We start from the raw sequence: 13247 nt of genomic DNA on the forward strand, positions 1-13247 counted from the left end.
CAGGTATATGAAAGGGTGCATTCCTAATCATACAGTTATGGTTCAAGAAATAAACGGGGTCAAAATCAGAAAAATAGAAATTCTTTTTTTACCCAAGCTTATTTTTAAGACTGCACCCCTTTTACAGCTTAGCTGTTTTGTGTAGTAATTCTTATGGATTACTTACACAACAACATTATAATCATAATTATACACATTTCAGGAATACCTTGCATGTCAAATCATTTGACAACAACACATTTCTTGCTGCTAAGTCTCTGTGTATAAACTTTTTCCCATTAAGGTACTCCATTCCTGCTGCAATTTCTTTGCAAAACTTTAGCAGAAGAATAGGCAACTTCACATGAGTAGCATCTTCATCACTTATCAAATAAACATAAACATACATGTTACAGTCATAGTGCAGTCACAAAATCTATTACACATCTTACTTTGGTTGTAGCGTAACTAGTAAATTTCTCAAGTCTCCGCATGACATATATTCCAGCACAATCATGGTAGGAGCATCTGTCACCACACCATAAAGCTTGATTACATTCTCATGATCAAACTGGCACATTATGGCAGCCTCCTGGAGGAATCGTACCCTATTCTTATCAGTAGAGTTAGTGCTCAAAGTCTTTATTGCTACTTCAACTTCTTTAATGTAGGATGGCTTCCACATACCTCGATTAACCACTCCAAATGCTCCAGTTCCTAATTGTTCTAAAGTCCTATCAATGTGCAATGCATGATCACAAGATACATGATAGTACCTCAATTATGCAACCCTCTGGAGGCAACCTTTTTGGGTAACAATTATTGTTCAAATGTTGAGGCCACATACATAAAGTCTAACTTCATGCAAAACAGTTACAGTTAGTTGTATTACCATTTGTTCTTGACTGCTCCAGACATTGAGCTCTTTCAGTTAGCCAGTACTTTTACTGCCATGGATCATAGATATTTAACCCCCCGGGATTGGAAACCGCAAGCCGCTTTCTTTGTGTCAAAGGAAACACTCCGCGTTGCCTTGTTAACACGTTCTTTTGATCCCCGCTGTCTTCTTGTCAAAACGTGAAAAGGAATGGTAGCGTTGCTGTAGCAGTGGACGTAGCTGGCCAACTTTATTGCTTCCTTGTAGCAGCTCGTTTCTGTCGGCTGGCCTCGCGGTTCGTAGTAGGAAGGTCAGTCCGTCTCATTTTTGTCACACTTCCCTCGTGTATTTGTTTGGGGTTCTGAGGGAAGGTGTTCTAGCTTTTACAGCAACATTTCAAGGTGTGCTTGAAGCGTTCTTCTACTGGGAATCGTTCACAGCAAGTTTTAGGTTCATAGCTACAACCTATCGCTTTTTATAATGGAAAGATCAGTTATGAAGGAGGTGAAAAGACTAAAAGTTTGAGGCTTGTATTTGTATTTTGAAGGGACATACAACACTTTTTTCATCATAAAATAATATCTTTGTATCTACAAAATGGTTTCCACGTGTTTGTACACATCTATTGGTAATAATGTGTCTATTTTAGGCCACTGATCTGTTGCTGGTGGAATACCAAGGTTCGCTGCTTGTTTTCAACTGGAGTACTTGCTGCAATGGTATTTTGAAGGCTGTTTATATAATTTTGAATCAAATGGTTTTGTTTACAAATAGTTTAATGATAGGAGGGGACACAGAAGGCTGAGGCTGACTAGTCGTAAGCATTTTAAGCCAAAACCTAAATTGCCCAAGAGTTTGAGGGTCTCCATTTCCAAGCAGAAAGTCTCTGAACTTAAAGTGTCACTACCGATTGAACTAGTGAACTTTCATGTATCTGTCCCTATTTCATCATTTCTGGACGGACCAGTTCCTAATATCTGTGTTCTACACAGGAGGCTGCAATCGCTGAATAAGATACCACAAGGTACGTATGAATTGTTGCAATGGAATTGTGTGCACAAATTTTGTTCCAAGGGTGGAGCACCAGTATTCAAGATCGCTTGCTTACTCTCTTTGAGGTTTCATGCTCAGAGAAAGCTGCTGGACCTGCAGTGGTTAAAGCTATCAAGGTAAACAGTGATTTTACCTGGACTGCTTCATACCGAGGGCATCCAATATCCCATGAATGTCAAGTACTACAAGGGTCACCAGCATTGGTTAATACCGGTAAGGCTTTGCTGGTTTGATGTGGTGCATGCATGTTGACGTCTATTGATAATTGCAGCTCAAAGACTTGTAGATTTACTTGAAACAGTTTGTAAGAGTGAAGTATGCAAGGGAAACTTTGAAGAGAAGTACACTTCATTGCCCAATATCCACGATGACGTTTTAATGAACCAGTCTAGTAAGTTTATTTTCTCTTTTGGTGCAACAAATTATGATGTTAATACAACAGGAACTGAAGTTGTTGGCATATTGGACTCTAGCAGAACTGGTGTTCCATCAATTCACCATGCCAAGTGCGAAATATTGGTGAACTGTGCACAAGAACGGTGTGGATATTGTGGAAAGCATCGTAAGTCACTGACAGCCATGGCTTCCCGTGCATCTCGCTCAGATGTGCCGATAGACGATCGTACCTCTCCTACCAGCCACACAACTTATCTTTGCTTGACAAGTAAAGAAAAAAGTGAACGCCTTCACCGCTTGCACAGTGACAAAAGAGCATGCCAGCAGCAGGTCAGAAGATTGCAAGAGGCAATAGATGAATCGATCTTGATTGATGGGGTGACTGTGGATAAAGAACTGAATGGTGACCTAGTGCAACTGATGAAAAACTGTACAGAAAACGTTTATTCTTCTCACAAGGAAGGCACCTTTGAACGATTGTTTTGGGATCAACAGCAGAAGGCAAACTCCTTGGAGAACAGCAAATCTATGCGTTGGCACCCTCTGGTCATCAAATGGTGTCTGTACCTAAGACACTTGTCTGGAAAAGCTTATGAGCTTTTGCGCAGTTCTGGGTGTATAAAACTACCTTCCCAAAGAACATTAAGGGATTACACCCACTATATCAAGAGCCAGGTGGGATTCTCTGCTGAAGTAGATCAGGCAATTGTTGATGCTGCTGACCTTACCAAAGATCTTCACAAATATGTGACTTTGATTATGGATGAAATGTACATCAAAAGCGATTTGGTATATGACAAGCATGATGGCACTCTAATTGGCTTTGTCAACATCGGTGATGTAAACAATCAGCTACTTGATTTTCAGGCTTTCATTGACAATGGGGAGTCAAAATCTTCTCTGGCTACAACGATGATGGTGTTCATGGTTAAGGGGCTGCTCCATAAGTTTGAATACCCATATGCTCAGTTTGCCTGTGGAAGTATGTCGGGTGACCTGATCTTTGATCCCATCTGGGAAGCTATTGCAAGGCTTGAAAGAATTGGCTTTTTTGTGTTAGCTCTGTGCTGTGATGGAGCTTCGTCCAACCGTAAGCTCTGGAAATTGCACAGCAAGGGAAAGGAGCTAGTGTACAGAGTGCCTAATGTTTTTGCTGCTGAAGGGAAGAGATTTCTGTATTTTATTTCAGATCCCCCACACCTCATAAAGACGATACGAAACAGCTGGTACAACAAGAAGAGGAAGTTATGGGTAATAAATATTTCATTTAGCAAGTACCACCTTATTTTTGTGTATGTTATTCCTAGTGCAATGGGCAAAACATTGAGTGGCAGCACTTGGTGGATTTATATAATGTGGAGACAGAGAAGGAAGAAGGGACACGTCTTGTGACAAAGTTGAAGTTTGAGCACATAAACCTGACTTCTTATTCCAAGATGAGGGTTGATTTAGCAGCACAAGTATGTTTCATTGTATTGCCTGCCATGTGTATTATATGTTTTACAGGCGCTTAGTGAGCAAGTGGCTCATGCCCTGGAACAAACAAGAGGAGACGAAGTTTTAGAGACCATTAAGTTCATTCGATACATGGACAAATTTTTTGACTGTCTAAATGTCACTAACCTAGAGGTTGGATACCACAGAAATAAACGTTTCCAGGAACCATACATGTCAAGCAACGATTTTCGTTTGAAGGTTTGTTGCATGTGAACATGTACTTTCTGCAAAGGTCTCTTTATTTGTTTACTCTCATACTACTTGTAGTGGCTGCAAGACGATTTCATGGGATACCTGAAAAGCTGGGAAGCCTCCGTTAAAAAGCGGAAAGGTTATACACCCAAGGAGAAGAAGATGATGCTTATGCCAGATGAGACACTCCAGGGAATTGCTGTGACAGGTAATAAATTGTACTGTGATGCAAGATTGTAATATTTGTTGTCAATTTGTATGCAGTCAAATCATTTGTGGAGATTGTTCAATACCTTTTCACTGTTCCTGGTGTTAAGTGCTTTCTGAGTGAGTGGCTGTCACAAGACTGTTTGGAAAAATTTTTTGGCTGTCAAAGACAGCGGGGAAAGAGCAGTGAAAATCCCAATGAGTATGAATTCTGCAAGAACTCCCAAGCTCTACGTGTCATCAATTCTGTCTGTGGGCATGTGCCCAGAGGGAATTGCAGGGGTAGCAAAACTTCTATTGACTGGGAAGAGGAAAGTAAACCTTTGCCAAAACGTAAAAAGGAAAGATCAGAAAATCACCTGCCATTACCTGAGAAGTGTGACCTAGCAAAATCACAGTCCCAGCCTTCATCCACCTTACTAGTTGTAAAGTCGCAGTGCCAGCCTTCACCCATGTTGCCAGCCACAATTGTGAAGTCACAGTGCCAGCCTTCATCCATGTTGCCAACTACAATTGTGAAGTCGCAGTACCAGCCTTCACCAGCCACAATTGTGCCAGCCTTCACCTGCCACAATTGTAAAGTCGCAGTACCAGCCTTCACCCATGTTGCCAACTACAATTGTAAGTCTCAGTGCCAGTCTTCACCCATGTTGCCAACTACAATTGTAAAGTCGCAGTGCCAGCCTTCACCCATGTTGCCAGCCACAATTGTAAAGTCTCAGTGCCAGTCTTCACCCATGTTGCCAACTACAATTGTGAAGTCGCAGTGCCAGCCTTCACCCATGTTGCCAGCCACAATTGTAAAGTCTCAGTGCCAGCATTCACCCATGTTGCCAACCCCAATTGTGAAATCACAACATCAACCAATGAGGGATTGTCAAAATCCTGAAGTTGTGGTCACCATTAATAAGTACAGTTTGAAGCAATGTGACCTTTCAACACTACAGGACAATGAATGGCTGAATGACATGGTATGTACATTTGTGCATATGGTAATAATTTATTGTAATTACAGGTGCTCAACAGCTACATGAGTTTGATTATGGATAGATGTGATGATGTTTATATCTTCAGTACATTCTTCTATACCAAGTTTTCAACTTCGGGATACCAGGGAGTACAAAACTGGACTAATAGGGTAATAATATTTGACAAGAGGGTGTTACTGTTTCCAGTACATCTTACTAATCACTGGTGCCTTGTTGCTGTTTACATGACTACTGGTAGAATTACTCTACATGACTCACTGCCAAGCAGCAACAGTGCACACTGTATGGATGTTGTTGAACGTTATTTAGTTATAGAGGCAGCTGAACGGAAATTTACTTTAGGAAGTTTCAGCAAGGAGGCTTACACAATTCCTCAACAGAGTAATTTTAACGATTGTGGTATTTTCGTTTGTATGAATGGGCGCAGCATTGCAGAGAAGTTGGACTATAAATATTACTTGAACATTCCAAGAACAAGGCAACATATTAAGAATGAATTGTTATGTTCCAAACTTTTAACTTTTAACTGTGTGGACATATAATGGTACATTTTTTTTTTAAATTAAAAGGTACTTAATTCATTAATCAGTGCTATCATGTAGTTCTCTGCGTAAAGCTTTAGCTCGTTGTGTGCCTTTTGCTGTTGCTTGCTTATGCTTTTCCATCAGGTTACTTGCGTAGGAATAACCTCTCACTGTTACAAACAATTCCACAATTTTATGTAGCAACAATTTGTAAGTCTCTTCATCGCCAACATCAAAATCAGCTTGTGCTATTAGCCAGTGGAATTCCACCTCCTCACTTTCCACTACATGCTTGATTATGGCTGACTTATGGCCTGAGCCTTTGAGTAACTGCTTCAGGCACTTTCTCACTTCTTCTTCAATTGCTACAAACAGCAAGTATGTTGTGTTTTTTACATACCACAAACCACCCCTGTCTACCCGTTGTGTCCATTCTTCATCAGTGTTGGTAGTATCAGAATCTTTGTCTGCTGTCAACTCCATCAAGCAGAGTACAAGTTCCTCCTTCATGTCATGGTTACTACGCTCTAACTGCTTACGGAGATGACGACAAATGTATCCAGCTGTGTAGCGTAAAGCATTCCCTTCATTATTAGTTAGTGGCTCAACAGCTTGTGAAGAACTGCTTTCAATTTTTGTCGCTTTCCTTATGTCTTCATTGAACATCAAGGTTGTGAGCTGCTGATATAGAGTGGGTGTTGGGCTCACCTTTGCTTCTGAAAGTAACTTTTCCCACAGCTTTGTAAATTCTTCTGATGAGCGAAGTATGAAAAATGATTGCCACAGTCGATCTCTGTTAATACTACTTGGATTGAGGTACTTTATACAGCCTTGAAATCGTTCTTGAAGCTGCTGCAAAAACGTAAGAATCGTTGGAAAGTTTTCATCTTTAGTTGCCCAGTCCAGTAACAAAACTGCTGCCTCACGTGCTTCCCTTGCAGCCTTTGAATCAAACTTGAAAGTTTTGTCCTCTAAAACATTATAAATCGCCGTCACGAGCTGCTCGTTTGAGGATAACGTCGAGGATTGCTGGCTCGATGATGACGACATCTTCTGGCTCGATGATGACGACATCTTCTTGCCCGACTTGGGTCGGCCTCGACGTTTGGGTGCCACTATTTAAAACTGGGTAATATTTCTCTACTACACACTTTAACGTACCTATGACTGCAGGCGTGTCTGGTGACCCGGAAGTTTCGTTCAAAGTGGGCTCCATCATCCGTGATCCATGCCCTGCCATGCCTTTGACTCTAGTAAATTACAGTAAACTAGTATTTGAATATGCGGAGAAAGTACAACAGGGACTGTATGTGTTAATATGTGTTGATAAGCCCGTTTCCAATCCCGGGGGGTTATATATCTATGCATGGATGCATCCGTAATAAACAAAGATTTAATAATGGACCCTTATCATTGTTGCATTTTCAATTAATTATTTTAATTCTAATACCATACCTGTTTCAGTGCCCATACAAAAGTCTCAATAGTAGCAGTGAAATTTATCCCGTATTTCACTGGTAGCAGTGAAAAAGTTGTAATTGCAATTTCATTGGCTAGAATTTATGTTAACAATTAGTGTTGACACGTGTTTAGTACATAGTGACAAATTGCATACATGGCAACGCTAATGCACAGCATGCGCATATGCAGCGAGTATGGTATTAACTGGGAATAGCATGGGTAGCAGTGAAATTTGGGATAAATACCACTCTTGTTGTATTGGAAATGGTAAATTTCCAATACAACACTCGTGATATTTATCCCAAATTTCACTGCTACCCATGCTATTACTAGTACTAATCATACAGTAATTCTTTTAACTCTGATCATACAGTGTGATAGTACTGTATAGTAGGGACCACAAAGGTTTGGGCATGGCCAATGAAAAACAACACCCAAAAACCAGCCTCACGTTTTCCTGATAAGGATGAGGCAGTATTGGTTAGGTAAAACTAAGCCCAAACAAGCGATCCAAAACACTTTCAACGAGTTGCTATGACATTTTAAAAAGTATTTTCTAGTGACTGACTGAGTATCTGACTGATGCCTTCAGACAAGCGTAATTGATAATGGCTAAGGTTACAGGCTTGATTTTTTCACTGTTTGACGTTGCTTCAGCCAGACATGTGCCTTTTGGCATACTGCAGTACGTACAATGCATTTTTCATGGACTTATCAGTGCCTCCTTTGTGTCCCATTTATCTTCGCTGACAGCGAAAGGTGTCGATTTTGCAGTAGCACATGGTGGCTTCCCTTCATAATTGAAATCGTCCACAGTTTTCATAGTAGCTACTTTGGTTGCAGAGGTTCTTTTCAAACAGTTCTTGATTGGGAATGCTGTGTAGGCCTGAGTCAAACATGCTCAAAATTTTGCCCAAAATGCTTTCAGGAATCTATTATACTTGCATTATGCTCCTAAGCTAGCATCATTTGTGACAATTAGTGAATGCTCTATTAGAGTATCCCACTATAAAATGACTGTTCTATTAGAGAGTATCACCTCCCTACGTATGTACAATGCATTTGAGCACTCTACTGCAGTTTGCAGTTTCCACTGACTGCTCAATTAGGGAGTATCAATCTATTTTCATGGAATTAAGCTCCATAGTTTGAAATATCCACCTAATTATGCTGGCATAGCACTCCAGCCTATTATGCTTTTATTATACTGGCATATTTGATGTAGGCCTAATGGTGCATGTGTACCAGGTTGAACATAGCTGAATATGAAGTGTAATCAGACGACAATTGATAGCTGGGACATGCGGCACCATTTTTTTTGATGCAGTATGCATGGGTTCACCAGTCATTTTTATTTTACAAAAAAAGTATACAAAAAAGTACACAAAAAAAATCGGAATTTTCAACTAAAGAAGGGGACCATAGCACATCAATAAAAAGTACTGAAACAAGCTGGAGTAGTGCACGATATTAAATCACAGTAAAACAATAAGAAGTGTTATATCCCTACTGTGCTCTTTCAGTACAATTTATTGATGTGCTATGGTCCCTACTCTAGTTGAAAATTCCAATTTTTTGTGTACTTGTCGATGATAGGAACACTAATGATAATACATGGCAAGATTTTTATTTGTTAATTTTGTAAGCGTCCACCAAATTTCCAACTTTAATTCCACGCCATGCCGATATAGTATGTGGCTCACAATTAGGTACAGTATTACATGATGGAAATTCAACTAGCTGTTACTGCAGTTCACTACAGAAAACTGAACACATTGATTATGCACCTTAATTATCTAGTTCCACTTATAACAACTGGCTTGGCAACAGAAAAGAGAGCAGTGTCCTTTAATGATACAGCTATACTTATAATGATCCATTTTGCCACAGAAAATAAGGCAGGGTTACTATGCCCCTCACTATCACTTGTGATAAGCAGCAAGAGACATGACATGCACTAATACAACAGTCACTCCAATACAACAGCCACATAATATATTCTATTACAACAGTCAGTCACATATGCATAGCATTACAAAAAGTAAACAAACTAGTATTATTAATTTTAAAATGACAATAGGAACTAAGTGATCAAAGTAATACTGTATAACAGGTTATTTTTGAATGAGTTTAATTTTTGAATTATTTGAACACAGCTTCTACGAAAATTTAACTCTTCAAATATAAAGCTGCCCTGTACCAGGTCGGCTGAATTCTGTCCACTATTAAACAGAACTCAACACCTTATCATCCCGGGCAGAAAAAATACAGAACGAATACATGATATTTCTTTCCATACATACCTTTGCTTTTGTTGATGCTGCAATGGCCACGCCTACAGCAAATTGACGATGAAGATTACTCGTTTCCCATTGGCAAAACCGCCTTTCCTATAGTGGAGCAGTCCCAATACAGTAACACCTAATGAATGTCTCAATTTCGATTGTTCCACTACGCATGGTCACCGTCTTCACTTATTTTAACGTGCACTTACAAAAATAATTTTAGTGGCGCTAAGCATGACAATAGAGCATTCAAAAATTGTACTTTCAAAATTTATTTTAGCAGCTGCTCTTCAAAAATTCCCCCTTTGAAATTGACCTGTTATACAGTATGTGACCGGATCTGCAAAAACCTGGCATAATGGCGCAAGCCTAAATTTTCCATGTTTTGTTATTTGTTTTTTATCAGTTAGGCACTGGAGGGAGGCAAAACCTGTATGAGATGTTTACCGTTCATTGTGAAGAAAGGGTCTAATGATAAAAACCTGGATATCATCTTATTTGTCTACTCAAGGGGAGTCTGAAAATCTTTGTTTTGTTGCAGTAGGCATGAGTTATGGGCATTTGTTTACATCATGTCGAAGCAATCATACGCGATCGATTTTCTTCACTGATTCGTCTCTGTATGTAGTGAAGAAAAGTGATAGAAGGAAAAACTTACCTAGTAATGGACTCCCATATTCATGGAAAACACGATGGTGCAACTCTGTACTACATTGTGTTTGTAATTTACAGCCATTTTTGTAAGCGCTTGTAGTTCATTTCCACAATACTTGTTGTACAAATTGTTCTTTCTGTTGTCACTACTTTGTAGGACAGTAACTCCAAAAGTTGTTGGCATACAAGACTGAAATTTGGCCAGAGCATACACTTGGCTAAGTAGATTATATATTCAATAATAAAGAATTTGAAAAATACACCATTATGCTGGGTTTTTGTAGATCCGATCACATTATAATAATTATTTTGAATGTACGATGGTAAATTTTACAACATAGCTTTACGTGGGGAATCCATACTTTGACATTGCAATAACATCCCAAAGTAGGGATTTTCTCCCATACATTCATGCTTTCTTTTATCAGTCATCAGGGCTGGAAGAAGCAATTCTAAAGTGGTCAGGCCAAGGGGTAGGCATATAAAATAGTGTGTTGTTGTGTGAATGCTAGGAGGGTCTGGGGGTATACTCCCCTAGGAAAATTTTAAAAATTGCATGCTCTGAGATTAAATCTGAGACAATTTTCTGTAAATTCCCTAGCAAAATTTGCATTAAACTCACTGCATGTAGCTACATCATGTATTCACTCTTACACATTATACAGTTGTAACACATGTAAAACTTATAACTAATTTTAATGTAATGAAGTCACAACTCAGTGAATAGCTAGCCAGCTAGGAACTAGGCTATATATGCATGATCTTATGCTATCATACCATGCTGCAGTGCTCAAATATTCATCCAATTATGTATGCTTCCATGCAAAATTATTTTTCACATTCGCTAGCTTCATAAAGCATTTGACCAACAAATCAGTAAATACCCGAGTGCTCTATTGGGGTGACTGTTCTATTAGAGTGTTTTGATTTTCCACGACTGATTGTCACGGAGAAGGATTTATACGATGTAAGTATTCTACTGGAATTATCACAACGCTTGCATGATGCTTTAGGCATCTATCATTCCCATAAACAAGTCAGCATAATCGACCAGTGCCTATCAGCAACTCAAAATCAAGACACACGATAGTGTGTCGTGCGGCCCAAGAAGCCGGCGCGCCACACCGTGAGTATATTAACAGGAAGAAAGAAAACGCAATTTTCATACCTATGTAGCTCTGTGATCCCTTATCCGATTGGAACCAAATTTGCTAGAGACGTGCCGCCCAGTTAGGGGAGTCTATATACCAAATTTGAAGAAAATCGCTCCAGCCATTTCCAAGATACGAGCGAACAAAATTTCGTTTTAATTTCTTCATTTTTTTCTTCTTCATCTTCATTTCGCACACTTCGCAAAATTCGCCATAAAACACGAATGCGTGCTCGGATTGGGCTGAAATTTGGCACACTTAAAGGGTTCATTAAGGCGGATCTCCGTACCAACTTTGGTAGGAATCCGATGAACATTCACGGAGTTATTACCGATTATTTGCGTAAAATAAGGTCGAAGGTCTGTCACGCCTACAGGGTAAACCCCTTGGAGGAATCAGTTGAAAAGTGATATGTAGATGGAACAACCATCGTAGGAGTGCCTTCTTGTGGTTTGAAAGGAATCGGGATAAAGACCATGGAGATATGACACAAAACCCAACCTGTGTCAAAATTACGCGATCGATTTTTATGAAAAAAAACTATTAGTTTTCGTGTCTACCAGGCAAACCGCTTAGAGCAACGAGCTGAAAATCAGTATGTAGCTGGAATAATCATCATAGAAAGTTCTTGCAGTAGTACAGAAGAATCGGATTACAAATCACTGAGTTATGATTCGAAAGGCAACTACATGCAGCAAATGCGAGATCGAGATACTCTAATAGAACAGTCACCCTAATAAAGCATTCAGCTGCATGTTACTCAGTTTATATTACATTGCAAGTTATTCTGTAGGGAATTCAGCTACAAACAAGTCACCCTGTAGTCAGATCAGCTAGAAGAAGGTACCTAATAGAGAGTTCAGCTACAAAGAAGCCATCATGTAGAGAGTTCAGCTCAAATAAATCACCCTGTAGAGAATTCAGCTACAAACAAATTGCCCTGTAGAGAGATCAGCTAGAAGAAGTTACCTTGTAGAGAGATCAGTTACAAAGAAACAATCATGCAAAGAGTTTAGCTGCAAACAAATCACCCAGTAGAAAGTTCCGCTATGAACAGATCATACTATAGAGAGTTCAGTTAGAAACAAGTCATCCTGTAGAGAGATCACCTAGAAGAAGTAACCTTGTAGAGAGTTCAGTTACAAAGAAACAATCATGCAAAGAGTTTAGCTGCAAACAAATCACCCAGTAGAAAGTTCCGCTATGAACAGATAACACTGTAGAGAGTTCAGTTAGACACAAGTCATCCTGTAGATAGATCAGCTAGAAGAAGTCACTTTGTAGAGAGTTCAGCTACAACCACCATGTAAGAGAGTTCAGATGCAAACAAATCACCTGTAGAGAGTTCAGCTAGGAACAAGTCACTCTGTACAGAGATCAGCTAGAAACAAGTCACCCTGTAGAGAGTTCAGCTAGATTCAGCTACAAAGAAACTACCATATAGAGAGTTCAGCTGCAAACAAATCGCCCTGTAGAGAATTCAGCTACAAACAAATCAACCTGTAGAAAGATCAGCTAGAAGAAGTTACCTTGTAGAGAGTTCAGCTACAAACAAATCACCCTGTAGAGAGTTCAGCTAGAAACAAGTTACACTGTAGAGAGATCAGCTAGAAACAAGTCACCCTGTAGAGAGTTCAGCTAGAAGAAGTCACATTGTAGAGAGTTCAGCTACAAAGAAACTACCATGTAGAGAGTTCAGCTTCAAACAAATTGCCCTGTAGAGAATTCAGCTACAAACAAATCACCCTGTAGAAAGATCAGCTATAAGAAATTACCTTGTAGAGAGTTCAGCTACAAACAAATCACCCTGTAGAGAGTTCAGCTACAAACAAGTCATCCGGTAGAGAGATCAGCTAGAAGGATCACCTTGCAGAGAGGTCAGCTACAAAGAAATCACCCTGCTTCATCTTTTCTTCTTCCTGTAGTAAAGAAAAAACGACAGGTTAAAAAGCCCTAAACTATGGCCGGCTTTGGGGTATACA

General features: G+C 39.6%; 3 protein-coding genes across 6 annotated transcripts in view; 1 reads left to right on the forward strand and 2 right to left on the reverse strand.

Annotated features, from left to right (window-relative positions):
* Positions 1–13247, reverse strand: part of LOC136250971 (uncharacterized) — a 184812-nt gene that overhangs the window by 61062 nt on the left and 110503 nt on the right. The window lies entirely within an intron of this gene.
* LOC136250973 (ephrin type-A receptor 4-like) overlaps positions 1–13247 on the reverse strand; it is a 44972-nt gene that overhangs the window by 13817 nt on the left and 17908 nt on the right. For both annotated transcript variants that reach the window (XM_066043333.1, XM_066043334.1), the window contains exons 7-8: positions 432–713; positions 209–362 (exon numbers count right to left, since the gene is read on the reverse strand). In XM_066043333.1, the coding sequence (XP_065899405.1) occupies positions 209–362; positions 432–713 (436 nt within the window). The remainder of the gene's footprint in view (positions 1–208; positions 363–431; positions 714–13247) is intronic.
* LOC136250972 (uncharacterized) lies at positions 943–5742 on the forward strand. Of its 3 annotated transcripts, XM_066043331.1 has the most exons (11): positions 943–1166; positions 1506–1575; positions 1631–1880; positions 1931–2122; positions 2181–2300; positions 2352–3556; positions 3613–3765; positions 3812–4000; positions 4070–4202; positions 4259–5172; positions 5217–5742. In XM_066043331.1, the coding sequence occupies exons 2-11, from the start codon at positions 1573–1575 to the stop codon at positions 5730–5732; spliced, it is 3675 nt and encodes a 1224-aa protein (XP_065899403.1). In that variant the 5' UTR covers positions 943–1166; positions 1506–1572; the 3' UTR covers positions 5733–5742. The 3 variants fall into 3 exon arrangements, with proteins under 3 accessions (XP_065899403.1, XP_065899402.1, XP_065899404.1); XM_066043330.1 differs by having other exon boundaries at positions 943–1575; XM_066043332.1 differs by lacking the exon at positions 5217–5742 and having other exon boundaries at positions 943–1575; positions 4259–4871; positions 4918–5053.

The sequence above is a fragment of the Dysidea avara genome, chromosome 3, assembly GCF_963678975.1.
Source record: "Dysidea avara chromosome 3, odDysAvar1.4, whole genome shotgun sequence".
NCBI classification, from domain to species: Eukaryota; Metazoa; Porifera; class Demospongiae; order Dictyoceratida; family Dysideidae; genus Dysidea; species Dysidea avara.